At 41.7% G+C, this 22,982-nt stretch overlaps 1 protein-coding gene across 2 annotated transcripts in view; it reads right to left on the reverse strand.

Annotated features, from left to right (window-relative positions):
- Positions 1-448: 448 nt before the first annotated feature.
- Positions 449-22,982, reverse strand: part of hip1 (huntingtin interacting protein 1) — a 45,203-nt gene continuing 22,669 nt past the window's right edge. For both annotated transcript variants that reach the window (XM_071497124.1, XM_071497125.1), the window contains exons 5-31: positions 22,695-22,775; positions 21,408-21,484; positions 20,333-20,394; positions 18,795-18,935; positions 17,608-17,665; positions 17,310-17,385; positions 16,632-16,775; positions 15,263-15,360; positions 14,541-14,613; positions 14,169-14,352; positions 13,558-13,646; positions 13,189-13,305; positions 12,785-12,886; positions 10,905-11,099; positions 10,554-10,701; positions 10,296-10,382; positions 9,404-9,511; positions 8,238-8,374; positions 7,964-8,074; positions 7,717-7,775; positions 6,412-6,505; positions 5,548-5,648; positions 5,123-5,228; positions 4,727-4,850; positions 4,422-4,483; positions 3,458-3,575; positions 449-3,354 (exon numbers count right to left, since the gene is read on the reverse strand). In XM_071497124.1, the coding sequence (XP_071353225.1) occupies positions 3,344-3,354; positions 3,458-3,575; positions 4,422-4,483; positions 4,727-4,850; positions 5,123-5,228; positions 5,548-5,648; positions 6,412-6,505; positions 7,717-7,775; positions 7,964-8,074; positions 8,238-8,374; positions 9,404-9,511; positions 10,296-10,382; positions 10,554-10,701; positions 10,905-11,099; positions 12,785-12,886; positions 13,189-13,305; positions 13,558-13,646; positions 14,169-14,352; positions 14,541-14,613; positions 15,263-15,360; positions 16,632-16,775; positions 17,310-17,385; positions 17,608-17,665; positions 18,795-18,935; positions 20,333-20,394; positions 21,408-21,484; positions 22,695-22,775 (2,763 nt within the window). In that variant the 3' untranslated portion in view covers positions 449-3,343. The remainder of the gene's footprint in view (positions 3,355-3,457; positions 3,576-4,421; positions 4,484-4,726; positions 4,851-5,122; positions 5,229-5,547; positions 5,649-6,411; positions 6,506-7,716; positions 7,776-7,963; positions 8,075-8,237; positions 8,375-9,403; positions 9,512-10,295; positions 10,383-10,553; positions 10,702-10,904; positions 11,100-12,784; positions 12,887-13,188; positions 13,306-13,557; positions 13,647-14,168; positions 14,353-14,540; positions 14,614-15,262; positions 15,361-16,631; positions 16,776-17,309; positions 17,386-17,607; positions 17,666-18,794; positions 18,936-20,332; positions 20,395-21,407; positions 21,485-22,694; positions 22,776-22,982) is intronic.

Genomic DNA, 22,982 nt, shown 5'->3' on the forward strand with positions numbered 1-22,982 from the left:
AAATAAATAAATATATAAATAAAAATCAATTAGGTGCATTAGGATTTTAGCTTCGCACTGATGTAGACGTGAGGTTACTGCCCCTGGAAAAGACAATTACTGACCTAACACCCACCCTAATTTTCTCCCACTCTCTCCCACACACACGAGCACAAGAAACCTATTGTTTGCATTGAAAACACTCTCATCAATGGCACCATTCTACAAATTATCTTCTCAAAAGATAAAAAGCTGAAATGCAATTACTTATTAATTTTGTTGGAATTCCTCGAGGTTTTGTGACACTCTTCTTTTCCAAGAATAATACTATGGAGAGGAGAAACATAAAACTGAATTACCTGAAAATAGATTAGTCTCCCACTTGACTAATCACATTTCCTGATTGCTGAATGCAGCTGCTTTGTCTAACATCGGAGGGAGAAAATAAAAACCACACTCGCACTTTGGCCTGTATTAACGAGTTGAAATATTTATTTTAAAAACTGAAAAAATAAAACAAACCCACCAACAAAGTTTTAGTATATCATACAAAGACATATTTCAATGTTGCTATGTGAGTATTTGTTTCTCTTTGACTACAGTGTGAGGCAGTTTGAAAGGCTGGCTGAGCTGGTAGGACTACAGACACAGACCCGAGAGAGAGAGGAGACAAAGAGAGAGGGAGGTTAATAGAGAATATCTGGGCAAAAAAAAATACAACCAAACATCACTCAAGGTGCATTCAGTTCATCTTTCAAGACACTTGAAACACCATAAAAGTGGATGTATCCTTCTTTTATGGTTTTTTTTTTTAAATATTCCAATTATTCTAATGAAATTGGCTACCATTTGCCCATGTTTGGGAAAAGTGACAGAACACAGCTAAAATCATTATTAAATACAAAGACCTGGAGCCAACAGTACTGCAAATAATACTTGCTCTTTGTTTTAGCCATAGTTGGAACAGCAGAAGGGTGGTGTTGAAAAGGAAAAATATTATTTAATCATCCACTTTTTGTGATTCAACCATCTGCTGCTCCAAGTTGTTCAAAACTTGTTTTGTGTGTTTTTAAGAATTATTGGCAAATACTATTTGACCAGCGTCTGTTAAATACCCAGTGTTGCAACTTTTCAGAGATACACAGCTGAAGCAGAGCGTCAAAACTAAGTATGTTAAGACACAGAGAGAGACAAACTCCGAGATAATCATCACTGCCATCATCGAACAGAAAGAAGAAAATAAGGTTCAAAATGAAAGCCTGCTTATCTCATGGTTTTTACACAGAGACATGGTCAGTCTTCTCACAGAGTCCACTGGAAACAAGTTGAAAGTCAGTTCATGAGTCTCAGCAGGGTATTCTGTTAAATAACAACCTCTTATGGAAGAAATAATGACTTATATTAGTTATGTGTGGTGTTCATGTGCACCATTTTGTATCCCTAATTCAATTAAACTGAATCCTTACTTGGAGAGATGCAAAAAATGATGCCACTGAAATGCTTTTAGATTAAAAGAAAGCAAAAGATTATTTCCAACAATAAGAGGCTTGTAGTTTATATACACTGCTACTTGGTCTTGAGGAAGATATTAAACACTGCAGTCTGTGTACTGCATACTTCAGAGTCCACTGTGGTCCTGGCAATGCAGGCCGGCAGTGAAGGATTTATAAAACTGCAGTGAATCATAAGTCCTGCAGGGTATCTGAAGACGCAGGTAAATCTTTAACATTTCCTCGGTAAAAGGTTTGCGCAGTGGGATGGCCTCAAACTTAAAATCTCACATTCAACTTTGACTCGAAAATGTCAAACCTATTAAGGATTTTCATTTGCTTCTTCTGCAGATTTATCTGAGTAAGCGGGCAGTCCTGTCTCCTGCAATACCCTAAAAGGATTATTATCCTCACCAGGAGCACGGTCGTCCTGCTGGCAGGGTCATTACGTATCCAGGAGGGGCAGATACTTGCCGTCTGTCAGAAGACAACACCGTAAGCAGTTCATTATGTGACTGGAGCCCAGCTCTATCTCCAAAGCTGCTGCTGCTGCGTCTGTGTCAGGTTTGTAATAGTGCTGCTTGACCACTGAAAGATATAGCTAAAAAATGCACCAAGAAGGGTCTCCAACTTTATTTAACAACTGCGTTTGCTGCCAGACTTTAGCTGTTGTTGTGAAGAAATAAACACTTTATTATTGGAAAGAAAAACATTCAGACCTCAGTGTTTTTTTTATATATAAAAGAGGGTCTCCTCTCACTAAACCTCCTTTACTAACTTAAATGTTTAAAAGGGAAAATAACAAAAATGACCCCATGTCATTAGTGTTTAATCATCACTTCTCAACCTCCCCATGATGCACCACTACCTTTGACCTCTGATGATGTAGCATGAGGTAGACGGCAGTCTCAACGCTCATGGGGAGAAGACTGTTTTTGTGTGCTACTTCCCTGTTCTAGTTTTAAGAGTTTCCAGGCAAGCATTTGTTTAAATATAAAGAAAAAAACAATAACTAAAAAAGGGGTCAGGTCAAGTTAACAGTCATGGTCGTTACAATGGTGAGTAGGTGAAAGGCAGAAAGTCCAGTGAACCAGCCAGTGAAGCGGTATGGACTTAGTAAGGTGATAACTCACAGTGAGAAAAGAATGGGAAGAAACTAGGGAGGAAGAGAGCATCAATCTGCACCGACAGATGAAGAGCAGCTCAGGCTCCCACAGCTTTATAAGCTCACAACATGGACCAAAAACACTTGTTTTTATGGGAGAGCATGTGTGCCATCTATGTTGCACAGAGACATGATGTTGGGCCTGGGGTGGGGCAAACAGTCACTGATCTCCCCTTTTTCTGCTGAGAGTTTGGCCCTTGTGCAGTGCATCCTGGGATGTCTTGAGTAGACCTTGTGCTCATAGCATTTCTGCTGCTCGACTCCTCGTTATCAAAAACCGGAGGAAGAAGAAAATGAAGAAGAAGAAGAAGAAGAAGAAGAAGAAAATAAATACTCGGCCGAACGGGTCAACTTCATTGCTGCTTTTCACCGACACAGTCCTGGGGGAAAGGCAGGGGGGACATCAGTCTGTGACATCAGGCTGCACTGTAGCTCCCCCCCTACTCCTTACATCCACTTGTTCCTCCCTCTGACACCCCCCGTCGCTGAGCCCTTGGTGCTGTCCCTTATGGAAGCTTCCGGACACGGTGGAGAAGCAGGTTTAGAAAAGAAGCACCTTTTCATTTGGCTTAGATAACAAACAAGCAAAAAAAGAAGAAAACAAGGGAGAAAGAGACTGAAAAGTGTGTGTATAAATAGAAAGAGGCAGACAAAAGCCGGTCTTATAGTAGAGGAGGGGGATGTGGGGCGGTTGGGGGGGCGGCAGGTCTCAACCTGTGCCTGTAGAGAAGACAGAGAAGACAGATTTTAGTCATTTTTTGACATTTACACCACAATACTTTTAGGGTATATTCATTGTGTAGTGGTTGCCTTTAATCCTCACCCTCCTCTTCCACGCCCCAGCCCTCTGCTACCCCAGCCAGCTCGTAATGCTTCTTCCTCAGCTCGCCGAGACGCTCTCGCTCTTTCTGCAGACGAGTCTCCAGCTCCAGAACCAGGACCTGAGGAAACACAGACGCAGGGCGAGGCCAAACACCATCGTCATTTCCCTGTAGCCTTTTATTTCCCCTCGTAAACCACGGAAAACCCAAAATCCTGAACAGATTTTTTAGGCGTTACATACAGACAGACTGGGAGGGACAAAACCAGCTTTTATGATTCAATAAATAACCATTTTGTTCGTTCAAAACACTGCATAGTATATACAATTTAAATACAAGCCACTCCAGAGGTAATCAAATTCCTAACATTAACATAATTAGATTTCCCTATGAACAGCTAGCTGTCATAAGAGGCAACTTTTTATTTACAATTAATTATTCTTTTTTTAAAATACAAAAATCTAGTCCAGGCTAAATTAGGTTACACTGTCTACACTGAGAGGTAAATACAATTCTAAAACCCAGTTAAAAATCATTATTTACACAGGTTCGAGTTAGACTTCTAAAATACACTGAATAATCTTCAAATAGGAGCCCTCTGTGCATTTACAACAATGGGCCATGTGTGTGTGACCATGCCCAGACCTTGCTATGTTTTACTTTCACTGTGGGAGAAGCAGAGCCACAGCACAGAGTGAAGTGTCCGTACGAGTTTGAAATTCAGCTTCTCAATGGATGAAAAACAATTTACCTCCAGAATCTAATGAGGAAACTCAATTAACGTTACCTTTAAAATCATTAGCATTAAGATTTTCTAATATTATGGCACAAGGTCAGAAAGAGTGAGGTTACTTTTGCTTCTCTATTTAATTCAATACTGATTTTTTAAGACAGACAATTTAAGCTACATGGCTCATTGAGATCGATTTTTCGCTCAGTGCCTGTTTGTTGTATCCTGTTGCATACCTGTGCATCCATCTCTTGTCGTTTGATCTGCGTGAGAGTCATGCTGGAGAAGTCCATCGTATCTGGAAACACAACCAAAGAAGAAAACTTTTTAGGTTCTACCTTCAACTTTATAGGTTAAACTGAAAAATGACACTTGACTTTTGGTAAGAAATCTGAGTTAATGATTAAAGTCAGAAAAGATGGACAGTTTAAATTATGATCAAATTCAGGTTAAACATGAAAAAAAAAACAGTAACGCTCAGAATCAGCTGCTAATTATCAAACCAAACAATTTAACCCCTTAGTCAATATGATTCTCTCACCTTTCTCTTCAATCTGGGACTTCCCAGACTTGGTGGAGGCCACTACAGCTGCGGTGGCCTGTGTGACGCCACGGGAGGCATGCTGCAGACGGTGCAGGTTGGCGCTGTCTTTGTCTGCTTTTACCTGAAGACAGGAAATAAGGCAAAAGACATGACATCTACAACATAGGGATGCTGCTTATATCTGTATTCCTCCAACTGTATTCGTTTAGCACACACCAAACGATTTAAACCATCCAGTCATAATAAGTTTTGCCATTTTCTTGTATAAAACACCAGTATGCACTCATCCCCTGTGAGCTCCCTTTATGTTCATGGATTGAAAAATGGCTATTGCCTGTTTTCTCCACACAAAGCCTCAACTGCGGGAGTGAAAACTATGTAGTCTTTGCTCACCTTAGAGGCAGCCACTAGCTGTGCAGTGCTGGCAGCTATTTCATGTGAACACACCATCAACTCCTCAAACTTGCCTTTGCCCTGCACCACCATATCAGCAGCATCCCTGGAACACACAACACACAACACAGAGCAAAAATGAACTCAAGGGATTCATTAAGTCGGGTTATTTTAATATTGAGGTTAAGAGCACTTTGTCCTTGACCTGATTTATGAATGATGCTTTAAACCTGATTTAATGTTTTGTTTGTTCTTTATTTTCCTGTGAAGGTCACTTCTTTCCTTTTTCATCCTTTGGGACATTTAGGATTCGCAGAGTGATCGCAGCTGCTTGCAGTACGCTTTCCCACCGTTAACTCTATAAACAGAAGCACTTTTATAGTCTATTGTGAGAAAGAGACACTAACAGGAGGACTGACACTTACACCATGACTGTGGCGCCCCATCCTACTGCTTTGGAGGCAGAGATCAGCCCCTCAGTCCAGCGGGAGTTCTTGGCATAAAATTCCTTCATGGAGGCTGCCCCCTAGTGGATAAAAGAGGAAAGGACACACTTTTTAAACTCTAAGGTATGAGCACAGATGCTGCCACTAACGACTATTTTCATTACTGATTAATTTCCCATTTCTGATTATTTATTGTGTCCAAAACAAGGCCTGACAAAGCAAGGTCTAAAAATCCAAAACCAGAAGGTTTATTGTAGTTTAAGACAAGGAAAAACTGAAAATTCTCACATCAGTAAAGTAATAACCAACTTGTTTCAGCTCTAGTCTGTAGACAGTATCAGGCAGATCCATACATCATAGTGCAATCCACTGCCACACCCTGCAATACAGGCTTTGTGGAACTGCATTTGTTCGGTTTTTTGCTGGGTGTGTGTCAGAGGTGCTGACAAGTTTTGAGGTCCAAGTTAGTAGTTCTGCACTAGACTGCATTATACTGTTAGGACTCTATTTTTCTAGGTATCAAGGTATTTTTTTCATAACTGCATATTCAGTATTTAAATTTGCAGTGAAGGATCAGTACAGATCTCTTGGACCATGCAACTCTCTCTAGATACATACAAGAGACCAGAAATTAGGCCGTCTACGTGCAAATTTAAATATGTGAATTTGAAATGTAGATTGATTATACTTGACTGTTAAATTTGTGGAGGTTAAATGATGTAATTAAAGAAACTATGCCGTTGATCCAAAATCCGGTGAGAAATCTGTCAGCAGTCACACAAAACTCTTCCTCATTGTTAATTTTGGAAGGAAACAAAGAAGTAAAACTGCAGTGTAACTCACCCTGCCACTCTCCACGATGTCCCTTTGCAGATCTTTGGAAGACAGAACAAGCTCCTTGATTGCCTGCATCAGCTCTGTGCACGAGGCCAAGATCCTGCAGGGGGCAACAGAGCAGAGGACACAAACACTGACACACTGCAACTCTCTGTATCAGCTGCTGCGAATGCTGATCTCTCCGTTTGACCGCATGCAAAACATCATGGAGACTGTTCGGTGTTGTGCCTGAAAACGATCTTGGATTCACCTCATTCTTGTCCGGCCTGCTGAGCTTGTGAGGTGTGTAGCCCAAAAAAGATATCATGAAACCAGATATGCAACTGCTTTGTTTTGAAAGGAGGAGCTCAGCGCCAAAAGAAACCAGCCTCTTCATCATTAGGAAATAGTTTCCCCACCAGTGCATGACCTGTGCACAACTGAGCTAAATAACAGTATTTGTAGCTACAGTAGTTGTTGTTTTCTTTTTGATAATTATCTCTCACAGCAGTGGTGCCGCAGTTATTCAAAAACTCTTCATACATTAATAATTAAGTGAGTTTGTGGGGCTGCTTCAGTGAAAAAGGAACAACATTACTAACATCAAAACTACAGAACACACACTGGAGGAAATGAGTTAGTGTGTGCTGCACTGGGTTCAGACTTCAGGCATCGTGGCTGAACTGATTAAAGTCTCTGCACTGTGTGTGCGACAGAAGTATCATGTGACCACTGAAAAGCATCTCCATTTCCTCCTCCACTACATTGTCTTTGTTTCCATCTCTTACATTTTGTGGTCAGCTCTTTCACAAACAAATAGTTGGGGGCTCGGTTTTTCTGTATTTATTTGTATATAACAGATGAACCAGTTCCTCAATCTCCATCTCTTTTTTAGCCACTTCACTGCAGAGATGGTTGTTGCTGTTCTGGGTGTTAGCTGCTGATAGTTTCGGTTTTCGTTAACATCAGTGCAACCTCACTGCTATGGAGAGGAGAGACACCAAGGCAAAGCCATAGAAAGCAGAAAAGTTTGTTTGTGGGTCAACTATATTTCTGTCTGAGGAAAATGTGATATTATTCTAAGTATAATGAGGGTGATCCTTTTGGTGGATTCTTGCACTCTCTTCAAACCCATTTAGATGCGGGATTCCTCAATTATACTATTAATTTTAGCTTACATTTTTTTTCTCTGGAGGACACTAGTCCATATATACTGACCTTTTCACCTGGACAGTGGGTTGTGTTTTTTTAACGTACATTTAACTATAATTGATGTTACAGAAAAAAATGTGTCTCTGCAGCTCTCAAACCCAGCCCTGATCTGCGTTTTACCTCTCATTGACCTCCATCTTGATTCCTGTATCAACTGCTCGAGACTTGTTGAGCATTTCCTGTTGGGACACACAGACGCACAAAGGAGAGAAAAAAGCACTTTGAAGTGAATACTGCTGTAAAGTGAAACAGGGGGCAATGTTTTCACACAGCAGACAAAGGACGACATGCGCTCACACACAGCAAGTATGTTGAAATACACAATTGCCATCAGATGATCACATCCAAACACAATACACTTAAGCACCTCTATCCTAGCAGCAGCTGACTCCACAGCAGCAGACGTTGCAGCCATTTCTTGCTCCACAAGATCTCCCAGCTCCCCCTGCTGTAGCTCCAAACCCCGAGGACGCAGTTTCTGAAACAGTTAAAGAGAAAGAGGGACTTGACTCAAATATTATAGCAGAAGAACCTTTTACTTGGATATAGATCATGGGAAACAAAACCCCATCATACACCAACTCTGGAACCAGTGTGACCCATTTTGTGGCTAAGCAAATTTCAAAGTACAAAGCACAAACCTCTGCGGTGGCCAGGATGGCCTCCAGAGCTGCCTTCAGTTTGCTGTTGTCAGCTGCACTGATGCTGTCCTGCTGCTTCATCTGTCCCAGCAGAGCCAGAGCCTCGGCCCCGCACGCTTTCACACTCTCTGACAGGGCTGACAGGGACGGAGACAAGGACAGGGAGGATGCATGTGTTATTGTCCAAATAACTGTCATTATAATGTACAAACAGACACTGAAAAAAACCCACATTTTTAAGTGTTCAAGCTTTTATATTCCATTTTGTGGTGTTATTTACACTCTGTTTTCTATGAAAATACCATATTGTGTTCTCTGTGAACTCTGAAGTGTAGCAGTGGCTGCAGCTGTAGAGTTAATTATACTGATGCCCCCTCACCCCCAGGCCAAGTGTCAACAAACAGATCAAACGGCCACTCTGACACTAGAGAGAGGGAAACTAAGACTACCTCCACAGCAGCTGTCAGCTGGTGATTTTGGATGCAGGAGTGCCAGCTGATTTGCATCCAACTGTACATAGGCTTTTAAAGGCTCAATTCAAATGTTTTTCCATAGTATAGACACACACAGGGTCAGTGCAAAGCCCTCTCCATCGATTTCCAGAACCACAACCCAGTTTCAATTCCCGTTGTTTGTCTTTTGTTGCAGTAATGAGACTGCTGGCCAGAGCGCCATTATATTTGGGCATGTTTAGACTTACCCAGGCTGCTATCATCTCCCATGAGAGCAAATTCTGCATTTGCACACACATCACTCCCATGTGAAGTCAGCAGTTTTGTTCTATCCCTGCATGTTTTGGCTGAAATTGAAGACTGTTTAAAGAGCTACTTCTTATCACAGTGTGACTGCTGCAGCAGGGCGTTCAGATATATAAATTCATTCAAGGAATTACAGCAGATTCACCACAAGATTATTTTCTAACGCTCCAATTAATGCACATTCCAGTAGATCATAGAGTCAATGGATTCAGCTTGCATTGTCCAACCTCACTGTACACATGTAAAACTTCAAGACACATGAACTACTCACAGACCTGTCAGAACATGTACATGTCTGGGCTGACTGACTCGCCCACAGAATAACACCGGGAGAGAACTGGAGACTACAATCTACTCATCTCCACCTCTCTCTATATCACACACACACACACACACACACACTCATACCATCAGCTTGCTCCACAGGCACCATGTGGGAGGTGGCACTACCCTGAACGATGGTGTCGCCCACCAGGTGGCCACATTGGGTCACCACTCGTAGCAGCTCAGACACGCCTGGACAAGGAGATTGTAACAAATGATTACAGATCTTAAGGAATTGACAGAAACAGAGCACTCACACACACCTCAGGCGACATAAATACACACACATATAAACACTGGTCACCTTACATCACCATTTTATTGCTGTTAGATGTTTTTCGTTATAACATGTTTCATCATTTTTACTCTTCCTTGTGCACTTTGTTGATACACTCAGGTTTGTAACTCCTATTTTTGTATCTTTTTATGAATGTGGTTGAATATGTGTATATATATGCAGAAAAGCCCTGCAGCTAATAGAACAACTTTCAAAGTAGGCCAAATACAGTACGGTACCTGAAAACACATAGCTACAATACAAGTGGTTTAATTTATTTCTCAGTTGGGGATTACAATTGAAATGACAACTGCTTTTCTAATTCTCATTACATTCTGGTCCTGACATCTCGTGGTGTCAACATTTTCCACCCTGTTTTTATTATTCTTGTTTTAAAGCCCCTACACAGCTACTGGATACCCTCAGAGGTGGTTCCATGTTTGTTGCACCTGCTACAGCATCATTATCATTTATATTGGTGCACAGAGTTTGGTGACGTGCAGAGATGTAATCAGCCAAAATATCTCAAAACACCTGTGTGGGTGCGTAGCGCCTTTAGAAATGATCATTTCAAGGTCTGTGAATGCTGGATGGATCAAAGACACCTCAAGAGCAGTTAAAACAGCTAATTATGTACTAGCTTATTACATATAATTACATATCACGCATCCGTCACAAAGCTAAACTAAGTGCTCTCACCTGTGTTGTCAGCTGTGAAGGCCTCTCTGGCAGAATGGAGTCGGTCCACACAGTCTAAAGAGGCCTGACATCTGGATGCTAGGTAGTCTGCAGAGGTACAAAAAGAGACAAGGCAATAAGACTGGAGCTAATACATAAACATGAGAGCATGCACACTAACATTACTCCACAAAGCGCACAGCACTAATTAGTGTTCCTTCACTGAGTAACAGCAGCGCTGGTCTGTGTTGTTACAGAGTTAAAGCATTAGCTTCTGACCCGCGGAGCTGGTGCAGCTGATGTGTGCCGGGTCATCTATCTGAGCCAGCGAGTCCTGGATGATCCTCTCTGCCTCTTCCACAGCTCCCTGCAGACTGGACCAGCGAGCTGCTACCAGCTGGCTCTCCAAAGCCTGCTCCCTGCTTTCCTGTGGATGCAAACACACACAGACAAAAGCTGAACTTATCACACTGTCCTTTATTAGAAAATGCCAGAGGGTTTAAATGTGAAGAATGAAGCTGCTCATTGGACACACCAGTTCTCAGAGGTTCTATGACTTGGTGCTGAAACAGCTGCTTGATTTATTACAACTAATTAAGAGAGTTAATTAAGAAAATCACAATTCTTCACCTTCTCATTGAGCTGATTCTGCAGGGCTTCTGCTGTCTTCACCCCGCTCTCCCTCTCCGTCGCCAGCGAGCTTTGGACTCGCTCGAGTTCCTCTCCCTGAGCCACCAGCTCCGACTCCACCTTGGACAAGGACTGCACCAGCTCAGCCTTCTCAGACTCCAGGGCGACCAGCTGAGTGCTGAGCACCTCGCTCGACTGCATGAAGGAAATGAAAGATGGAGGGATAAATAAATAAATATGAGGAAAGAGACAAGGTGAGGTTGAGGCACACTGAACAGACAGGGGGACAAGGTTAGGGTGATACGTAGTTGTCAGGAAGTGGTATGATGCAAATGCTCTGACCTCACAATAAAAAAAAAAAAACACTTTATCTTCAGCCGCTGATAATAACAACATTGTCTCCATTTAAATTTGTGGAGAGGTGTAGTCTCCAGAGAAGTTTGGGTTGAGGTGAAGCATACAATCAGAAGAATAATGAGGTGTGTGCATGAAGAACAGGTGAGAGACTTACAGCCTGGGTGCCAGCAGGTCCGACAGAGAAGGAGAAATGTTGAGAGATGAACAAGAAACAGAGTTGTTAAGAATATGATTTTTATGATGGGAGCTTGTGAGAGCTGGACACTGGAGGCACGAGACAAGAGCGATAAAGCGTGGGCTGTTGTATGTGAAAAGAACTGTTGAGATTTGAGAGAAGGGGGAGGACAGACAAGAGTGACAGAGTTGATAAGTAGTAGCTGCAAAAATAGGAAAGCAGGAGTGGGAGGCTGAGAGACAGTTGGGAGGTACGGAGAGTGGTGCATGGAGAGAAAAACACGTGAAATCAGGGGCAAAGGGAGTCGCAATAAATCAGTGTGTTTGAAAGGTATTTTGAGGATTAATAATGTAAATCAATGGCTTTTTAAACTTGATTTTTTTTCTAATAAATATTTCTGCACATTTTCTTGTTAGCTACTCATGGATACATGGAATAAAGCTCATACTGCAATGAAATCCTCTTCTACTAATGTAAGTATGCAGAATGCAAGGAACCAATCATCTGCATTTACACAAGCACCTCTTTCAACTTTCACTGCTTCTTTGTTTTCATTCTGGGCTTTTCTTTTAAATAAATACTTTCAGTTGCCTGTTATAAACATCAACTTGGCATCTGCAAGTTCCACTTGGCTCATCTGTGCAGAGATGACAAACGCAGGCCGGGAGAGGATTAAGAAAAAAAATAAGGGGGTGAAAATAGTTTTGCTACTGTTTAAACAATTTCCCCCACTCTGAAAACCAATTCATTCAACCGCTGATGTCAAAGCAATGCATTAGCATATCAATTCTGTCAGAAACTTGATGTGTTTGAGTCTCTGAAGTGTTTGCTGCAGAAGAAAAGTCAGTGACTAAGAAGGAAGACAAAACCTGAAATGGAGGGAGTGACAGGGTGGATGACAGACGGGGAGAAAAAGAAGGACAAGAACATTTTTGAGAGTGTTTCTAAGCAGCGTGAGTGTGTTATTGTTACCAGCTACATCAGGATTTAATCAAAATGTGTTTGTGAAAAGTCTGATATAGGATACAGACTCATGTTACCTGTTGTCTGAAACTGAAAAGAGATCCCTGATCCGATTCATGTGGTAACTAATGCTACAAAGGTGGGATGTAAGTGAGATCATCAAATAACTGATGACTGGAATCAGTGACCATCATTAGGTCTCATCCAGACTGCAATCCATTAGGATTACCCAGGTCTGTTAGTCAGGGTGAAAAGTTTCAAATCTTTCTTTTGGGCCGTCATGAATTATTTCAATAACTTTTCAGAGCAGCAACTCTGGGTTCTAGTTAACAGGTTTAGGCTACTCTTGCGTGATAAATGTGGTTAAAACTGAGAGGACAGTGACCTGTTGTGACGAGGCCATAGTGGTCTTCAGGGAGTCCAGCTCTGTCCGGCTGGACACCAGCTCTCTCTGCAGCTCCTGAAGCTGCTCCAGCTGTTCCCGCTCCTGAGCAAGACAAATCAAAAATCTCACATCTGCTCAGTATGTCAATATCAATACATTTATTTCAGAGTCTAGAGTCAAAGTCAGCTAAAGTTTGTAGGACTGTCTCAGCTCTAACACACAGGTCCAAAAATTTATTGCACTGTGGGCCTCACAGTCACCTCACCATCAAAGCTCTGTATACATGCACCCCACAGCAGTAGCTTTTCAGTCTTCTGCCTCAGCACTGTTAAGACTCACAGCAAATTATTTGGCTGCTGAGTTGAAAGCATGGGGCTAACAACATTTATTTATCTCGTCCTCACCTGTCTGTCTGCAGCATCCTGGGCTGCTTTCACCTTCTCTTGCATCTCTTTCCTCACTGCTTCCACTTCATCCTGTGCAGCCCGGGCCACCGTCATCTGCCGGGTCACCTCTGCATTCTACACACACACACACACACACACACACACACACACACACACACACACACACACACACACACACACAGAAAGGACATGGGACACAAATGCAGGCACACAGAGAAACACACCAAAATAATTGGGACAGAGGCTGGGTCTTCAGCTTGGGGCAAATAAAAAAGGACACTAAGCACTTAATTTAAGTTGGAGGTTCCAGGTTTTTTAGTCGGGTATAAAGACAGATAGAGGTTTTTATAAACATGTCTGCCTCACCTTCCTCAACAGGTCTGCATGACTCTGAACCAACTCTGTGTACTTCTCCTTCAGTTTGGTGTAGCGTTGCTCGTTGGCCTGAGCTTTTTCTGGTGAGACACATGAAGGCACAGAGAGACAAACACACTAATCAGCAGAGGAAGCAGCATCATCAGTGAAACAGTATATGACTTCAGCATCTGATGAAACTGCATGTTAATCATTGCCACCATACAGCCCTTGTTTATTAAATTCTTTAGTTTTTCATGTGACTGCTATTAATTTTCTCCTTCCTTTCGCTGCAACTCACTGTTTGAGAAATGAACATGGTTTTAAATCCCCAGCTTCCTGTGTTTTTTCCTGGTCTTATTTTAACACTTCTTAGATGAGTCACGACATAACCAGGAGCAAAAAAATGAAGGTGCTAAAACAGAAAATACTGCATGTTAGGTGTGACGGAGTGTCCAAAGATATTCAAATAATGTCCCTGTTCTGTATAAGCATCTATTGTGGAACACACTCCTCTATCAGATTGCTGAGTGATTTTAGTGTTACAGCTTATTTAACTGGAAGACAGTTAAAAAGTCAACAAAGTGAAGGCAAAACATCTTCAAAAACTCAAAACGGCTTACTCTCTATCTCCGTCAGGCTCCGCTGCTCCTTCTCCGTGTCCTCTCGGACCCTCCTCAGGTCGTCCAGCTCGGCCTTCAGGAACTCACACTCTCCCACAGCCTGCAGCCTCAGGTGGCTCTGCTCGGCGAGCTCCGCCTCCAGCTCACTGACGCGCCCCCTCAACACCTGACACAACCGGCCGCTCTAATGTCGGACGGAGAGGAGGGAAAGGAGGGGCAGAGATAAAGATGGAGAAAAGGTGAGTCACTTCTGCAGACTCTGTATGGATAAATGCCTCTACTGTGCATGTTCTTAAGATTTTTTACGCTCCATGTGAGGTTTAAAAGATGCAACAGCAGGTAAAAGAGAAACAGGGTCCTTCGATTCTTTACCTCTAGTCTGAAAGACTCGAGCTCTTCTTTGAGGGCCTGGATCTCTCTTGTTAACTGTTCAATCAGACGGTCTCTGAGAGACACAGACACAATATCTCTCATTGATCAAATAAATAAACAGACACCTAAGCAAATAAACTGTATTGTTAATGGTGCCCATGGTCTTTATTCTCTTTGCATTAGGTTTTACAGCTATGTGTTGCTGTCTTTAACATATACAACATAATAACTATAAAATCACAGATCCATATCTGTGCTGTAAATTCACTAGTAGTAGATAAATAATGTTTTCTAGATGGATCATGTTCATTGTCCCAGGAGGAAAAATGTACCGATACATCCTCCTGATATGTTGTATGGCAAACTCCATCCAAAGTGGCCTTTTCTCCATTTTTAAGTCTTATATTTGCAGCCACACAGAAGTAATGTGAAGAAAATACTGAGCGCATGTTTAGTGCAATTTAGGTCCAGAGCTCAGGCGTGGGGAGGCTCATGGTGATGACACGAGGCTGCATCTGATACTGTTGGCTCTTGCTGGAAACGATTAGCATGGGGAAGAAGAAGGTACTGAGTGACCAGTGTCTGATGACAAATTGGGTATTTTTTGATGCAGTACAAAGATCTATTTGCTGTATTCTGCTTCTTGGTGTTTTTAAACGCTATGACAGCTATAATTGTTATATAAAAGGCAGATCTTTATATGAACTTGTGACGAGCCTTACTTGTCATCCTTGCGCATGCCGTTCTGACTGTTGAAGTTGAATGGGTCTATAGCAGCTGACGTGCCAAACAGGTCATCAAACTTTGTCTCCAGAGCAGCCTGGGTGTTTAAAACAAGGGTGTTTAAAGTAAAATACAAACAAATCGATGAAATATGCATATAAAACTTTAACTAGTACCATTTTATTGTTGGTTGAGCTTTAATGATTAACAAGCCTGAGTTATTATTCTAAGTAACTTTGCCTTTCTTAATAACTGTAATTACGCAGTTATTAGGAAACATGAGGTGTTTTCAGACCAGAGGAACTTTTTCATAGCTCTAAGAACAATTGGAGGACTCTCCCCTCGTTACTCTGTCCACACTGCAGGAAACGGGAACAATCCCCATTTTAAGGGACTTTTTTAGCTCCTACTAGGTACTCTCCCAGCCCAACTGGGTGACATAAGCGTATGGTGATTGATTCAGACTGAAACATTTTGTTCACGTGACATAAAACTAACGTTAGTACAAGCTAATATTAAAGTTAGTTATCTGCCTACAGGGCTGTGTTATTCTCTCAGCCTCGATGATATGAGTCATCTGAGTTCACGTCTCTTTTGCTGCTCTGTTATCGTTGTTGTCATTGACATGCTTGTTGTTGTGTGTCACACAGAAGTGACCTTACTACACCTACTGCATCACTGCAGTGTGCCCAGTGGTGATGCAAATGCAAGCAGAAAAAGCCCTTGAAGGTAAGAGGAGCTTCCCAGAGGGCAGGCCCTCATAGAGAGTCCCCGGAACTGTTTGGTCCAAAAAATCATTTTATACAATCCACCACAGTTCCTCTGAGTTCAATGTCTTGTCGTAGCCGAATATAACAGAACTAGTTTGGATTTACAGCTAAAAACAACATTCATTACCCATCAAACCCAACTGGTCACACACAGTCTATGATCTAGGTGTTTTGCAGCTGGATTGTTGATCCAAAAATACCATTAATTACATCATTATCTCCCATTTCAGGAGAAGAAAAATATGTCTTTTATTTAAAGTTCACCTCAACAGCCAGCTATTTGAAAGTCAATATAATTAACACCATGAAATGCCAGCATAAACATAAACCAGATGTTTAGAGTAGTTTTATCAAGAATCTAAAAAATATGTGGTTTCATAAGGGAGTCTGTTAGTGAAGCAGGTTATTTCCAGTTTTATCTCCTCCATTTTCCCTCTTTGCATCTATTCCCTCCTGAAACTCCCACAACCAAAACATCCCTTTAAAATTTTTGATTGCTGATTACATCAACACATATCATTAGTTAAGGAGCCAGACAGCTACAAAACAGATGGATCTAAGATGGTACCATTCAGGGATACTTGTCTTGTGTGGTTACCGGCAGTGAGGGGATGTCTGTGTCCACTAGCTCGTCTGTCTCCACCATGTGCTCTGACTCGGGGGATGAGGACTCAGCGGGGATCACCACCACGGGGCTGATGTGCTCCGACAGAGCTGACGCACGCAGGAAGTTAGGAGGGTTCTGCAAAGATCAGAAAGCACAGCTTTGGTATATTATTACCTCTGCCATGGAGGTTATGTTTTCACCTGTGTCGGTTTATTTGTCTTCAGGATTACACAAAAAGTACTGAACCGATTTGCACTGGACTCGGTGGAGGGAGGGGGCCCAGGCCAGGCAGGCCCCATTAAATTTTGTGGCCAATCCAAATCATTTACCATGAACTTTAATTTTTTTCTCTGAAGTTTAGTGTATGTTGTTTGACACAGGGCTTGGCAGAGGTCTGTGCCCTTCTAATTTTTAAATGTTTGCTTTCGCAGAAGTTGGTATGAAAAGAATGACATAATAACATATTGTAAAATATGAAAGACTAAAGGATATCAGAGCACCAATCCAGAATTGTTTTACAGCATATAAACAACTAGTATACAAGTAAAACTATTAAAAAACAGAGTTTAAACTGTGAAACAAAAACCTGAAACAACTGGCCTAGGTCAACTTGGGGCTTAGGTGTGGTAAATGTGGAAAATTGAAAAAATTAGTGAGGGCGGTTCTCACCTCAGGCAACTGTGGGATCTGAATCAGCCTTTTGAAATACTGCAAGTTACTGGAGCGATAGAACAGACTCTTTAACCTGAAGCGGAGAGAAAGTCAGATGAGGAAAAAGAGGAACAGTGGGAGAATCAGAGTGAGAAGAGCAGACAGAGCAGAAGAGTTTGATCTTGAAAATTCATTCAACACAGTACTAAGAGCTCCATCCTCTGGGTCACATTCAGTCAGTGAAGCTGCGACTGACTGATTTTCTGCCCGTGTGTGTGTGTGTGTGTGTGTGTGTGTGTGTGTGTGAACTTCATACTTTTTAAACTGTTCCTGGAAGCGATCTCTGTGGCCCTGGAGAGTGTCTGCTGGAAGGCCTGCAAGTGCACACAAAACACAGACACGTCAGTGCTTGGACATGAAAACTGTTCAGATATATTATGAGATTTGTTCATGAATATATCCAAGCTGGCAAATGAAAGACTTCAATTTTCTGAAACATCTGCTTCATCCAGTGGGTCTTTGAAAGGTTTCATGAGCCTCCTGGTCCGAGAAATTCTTTGACTCAGAAAAGAGCATGTCATCTTTTAATCCTTGAAGAAAAATTTGCATTATGCATTATGCATTTTAAGTATTCACACACATTTGTATTTCTGCTCCACACAATATTTCAGAGCTAAATGCAAAGATAGAAACTCAACAGTCTGATCCAATACTGTTTAAGAGACAAGAAGAAGTCGAGAATTCTGAACAGATTTGCTCTTAAATGACACAAACAAGTGAATTAAGAGAATTTGTGGCCATTGTCTTAGGTAAGACGGAAATTCCTGAATGTCCCAGACCTGTCATATGAGTCATGTAAGGATAGTAAGCCTTTCTCCACAGGGGCAAAAAAACAATTAACACTGACATCATTGACAGCTGTACTAATATTTTCTACTGCACAGTGTTTCAGGTTCTGTAATAATACAACTACTGATCAACAGTCTCTGTCACTTTTTAAGCAGAAATGCCAAATCTTTGCTGGTTCCAGCTTCTTGAATACGAAGATTTGCTGCTCACTACTTTTTGTTGACGTTTAGCAGGCAACTAAAGTTTAAACTCTTATTCACAAGCTAATTTTACTGTGACAATTGAACTGGTGACAAACATGAGAGCAGAAAAAGTTCATAAACAATGAGCTTGATGCAAAAATATTTTTTTATCCTAAATTTCTAAATTAATTATGATTTTTTTTTACATTATAATTTAAAAAGAGAAAGAGAAAGTACAGAAACTTTGGCGAGTGCCACAAATTGCCTGAAACTGCTTGTAGGTGATTCAAATCTGTTTGTTTGACTGGTCCTTGCATGAAACCCATTTACGGACTGGTAAAAATAGGTGGTGTTTCCCTTTAACCTTAAGTCACTCCTGCACCTCACCGAGACTGGAGTTTACTATGCACAGTTTTTTACTGAGCCCATTTCTGAGCAGTTTGACCAACAGGAGGGAGTGTGGGTGACTCACAGGAGTGTAGCTTAAACAGCAGCTTAACGGTGTAGTCATACAGGTGGCTGCAGTCCAGGATGACTTGGATGAGGGGGGCCAGACGACACTGACCCGCTGCCGTCACAGACACTGAGCGAGACATGTCTAGAGAGCTGAATACTGGGAAGGGTGAGAGAGAGAGACAGAGAGAGAGAGAGAGAGAGAGAGAGAGAGACACACACACAAAATCAATAGATGTATTCACAAGATCAATATATATACACACACACACACACACACACTTGTGTGAGCTCGTCACGTATTATTACAAACACAGCAGGAACCACCACACATTCACTCACACACACATCGGTGATTATTAACGCAAACAGAGAGACACAGGCTCATCCATCATGAATTTTTAATGAATCAATCAAGTTGCGCTGCTGTGCTCACTCTTCGTTTCATTGCCTCAGCAACTAAAATTTAGTAACAAAGTATCTGGAAGCAACACACAGCTCATGACTGCTTAAAAAAAAAAGGCAGGAAAAAGAAGAGGTTTAAAGTGGAGCAGAGAGGAAGCAGCAACCTGAAACACTAACAGGATTGTCTGACTCCCTCTCTGCCTCCATCATTACACCCCTCTTTCATTTCCCTGCCGCCCTGCTCACACTATTCCCAAAGCCAGAGCCTCTGTGCACTGTAGAGGCGTGGTTTCCTGCACAGCTAGAAACACACACACACACACACACACACACACACACACACACACACACACACACACACACACACACACACACACACACACACACACACACACACACACACACACACACACACCTCAGGCCTGGTCTCATTACCCTTAGATGACGTGATGCTTATAAAATACACCAGACCAGACCAGGGGAGGAAGCTGACAAGACCCTTGAGATTTAGATGTGATTCAACACAGACTCTAGTGTGTGTGGATTTTCTTTGGATATCAAGTGGAATGTCTGATCACAAAAAGCATCGAACTCATAGAAAATATCAAGTCATGAGAAGGAAAGTTTTGTCTTGTACACTAATGCAGAGATACAGTTTTGGTAGATATCTCTATTTCTCTCCGGGGGGGTGGGGAGGGGGTAGTAGGAGGAGGAGGAGGAGGAGATAATATAATCATCAGGACACAGAACGAAGGGCAATGACAAATAGAAAGCAGAATGTAATTTCCTCCTGTTCGTTTATGAATGGGAGTGTGCAGCTTTTCCAGAATTTCTTCTGAGCTCCTGGTCACATCCTGGACGTCTATTTTTAGCCCAGTCCATACTTTAAAGGATATTAACCTCGGATGACTCACCCAGACAACAACAAGGGCTACAGTACAGTATGTAACCACCTACAGCCTCGTAGCAGACAGATGAGGTGGAGCTGTGAGGAGTCTGTTGATATTATCAGTCCACGTCTGTCTCACAATGTGTCTATTTCCGTCGGACTGTGTCATCCTGTACGTCAACGTATGAACTTGCCTGCATCTGTGTGTGTTTACATCATGGTCTGTCTCAGATAGGCACAGCTGGTAGCACAGTGTAACTTACCACCCAGGAAGAGGTTGAGCTCACACTCCAGGTAGTCAAACATCTCTACTGTCAACTGAAAGCTAGAGGGGAGAGAGAGAGTATCCTGTTTAGACGCTTTTAATAGGAGCACACACACACACACACACACACATACATACACAGTCTTACACTAACATATGCTTCTATAACAATACAGAGTTGCTTTCCTTTATTCTCACTGGCTGAGTCATGTTGAAATCATGTTCAAAAGTAAAATACCCAGGATAATGCACACCTGTGGCTGTAGAGCACAGTGGTTCTCAACCTGGGAATACATCTGAGGCTTCAGAACTTGATTAAATCATTAGAAAGAAAATGAAATATATTTCTGTAACACTGAATTATTTTATTTTGCTGTGTTTTCTCCAATTGTTGCCTTTTTTTGTGACTCAGTAGACACTTTTACCTCTTTAGTCCTCTGAAAATCTAAAAAATGAAGAATCCTCAAAGATCTGCAAAGACTTTGTGCGACATTTACTAGTTATTATATTATTAGTTGTTCAGGTTATAATATGCAACTTTTCCAATTTAAAATGTCTGTAAATGACTGGACTTATACATTTTTTGGAGTTGTGTAATTACATCACCCTAATGCTTGACTTTAATTATGGGACCGGTCCGTTTTTAATTTGGTCACCTGTTGATGGCATCTAATAGAAGCGGCCAGAAGCTCAAAATTGATTCTATCTAGTTTTAAGCCACATTTTTAAGATATAATTTGTTTTATCTTGGCTGTTTCCAATTGTGTATTTTAGCCAGATAAAAACCCTAAAACCTTAACCCATTAAAACCCTACAATGGATCCATAATATTAAAAATTTAAACTGAGCTTGTCACTTGTTACAACACCTTTAGGCTGTTCTAATACAAATAGCTTCATTTGGTTTATTCATGTATGAGCAGCAGCTCTGGCGCAGCTTCATATCATATCACACCTTTGCCCCCACAGTTGAGAAATAACACTGAAACCCATTAATAAGAGGGTCCTGCTGGCCTAGTCAACAGCGGTCCTGCTCAACAATAACAACAGCAGCATACAGCACGCCACACTCACAAGTTGTTCACGTCGTTCTCTCCCGCTTCGTCAAGCTGTCTGTTCGACATCTGCAGGTTTCCGGGGAAACGAGGGTTCTGAAAGAGATGACAACAGGACGAAGCTTTAAAGTCATATTACACACAGTTCAGCTGTCCAGCTAGTGACGAACTGCTGTTTGGTGCTGAGCAGTTAGCATACAGTGCACATTTAGAGTTGTTTTTTTTTGCCATGAGACTAGTGAGAATGAGGCAAAACAGTAAAACTGTCTGACCAAACACCAAAACAATGAGCTGGAAAAGTTGCTATAAAGCTCCATAAATCAGAGGGGAGCCACCGAGTCGGGTGATAATTATCTGTGTGTTCATCACTATGAGTGATCTATTTCACACACAAGTAAGTCATGTGATTCACCGTTAATATAAAAATACTAATTAGAGCAGCTTTAAGTGAAGGACCTAAATGCTTCTTCCATCACCAGATGTTTTTTTAGATGAAACCTTCTTAATCCCTCAGGTTAATGTATTGTTTGGACTTTGCCTGCTCTCAAACTTTGTCCCCGTTGACTACCGTACATTCTCCCTCACCAGTTGAATCAAATCAAAAGAAAACCCTGGCTCTGCATCAAACACACTGCTGAATGGCTGCCAGTTACGCTGGATTTACATAAAACTATAGCACTGAAGGTTAACTAGCCAATAAAACTATTTGAAGTAATGCCATATTGTCAAATGAGGACACCAGAGACACAAAGACAAAAACGACCCACGAAACAATGCAGTCATCTTTATGTGGAATATTTTACACGTAAACTGATTCTGTTTCGGAAATAACTCTGAAATAAGGTAAACCTGATCAATCTTCAAGTGCTTCTTTGTAGTTTACCTGCTCTTTGCAGGTTAAAAGTTCATATGAGACTGTTTACTGGAGCTGATTGTTGATTTATTGAAAACCAGATGAAAGGGTTTATATGCCACAGAGTCACATGTTGAGTCTTCCCAAACGGCCCCTCACTCCTGAGTAAGAATTAACTTCTAATCTTCACTAGAGCAACAACTAACCACATCTGCCTGTGACAGCATCAACACTGGCTTTTGGTTCCTGCACCAGTCTCAGCTGTCTTATAAAAAAAGCTACATTACAGATTCTTAAGAGGCCATTAGTGTAAAAGCCAGAATTTTCTATGAAGCCACCCCCTCCAAACTCCCCCCCGCAGAGACACGCTGGCACTAAAAGGAGAGTCTGAAGACAAAGATAATGAGTGATGAGGGAGACTGGCGCTGGATTTTATAGGCCAGGCCAACTCACTTTGATGTGAAACTCCATTTTGGTGATGAGCAGTTTGAGGTAGATGCTGCACAGCTTCCCATAGCCTTCACTCAGGTGACCCTGGGGGAAAGAGACAAAGAGAGAGAGAGGAGGAGACACACGATCAAAGGTAGAAAATTCACTTTCCTCCTCTTGGAAGACTCGCAGGTTTGCTGGTTAAAGAACAACAGGGGAAGTAAATCATTTGGTATTTTGAGGAAATTCGTTGTGGCACTTCAGCTGAAAGCAGCATACAATAAAAATTTTCCGACTGTAGGGGCTAAACTG

The sequence above is a fragment of the Trachinotus anak genome, unplaced genomic scaffold (genome assembly GCF_046630095.1).
Source record: "Trachinotus anak isolate AG129_WGS33_773 ecotype Australia unplaced genomic scaffold, CSIRO_AGI_Tana_v1 ptg000014l, whole genome shotgun sequence".
In the NCBI taxonomy this organism is placed as follows: domain Eukaryota; kingdom Metazoa; phylum Chordata; class Actinopteri; order Carangiformes; family Carangidae; genus Trachinotus; species Trachinotus anak.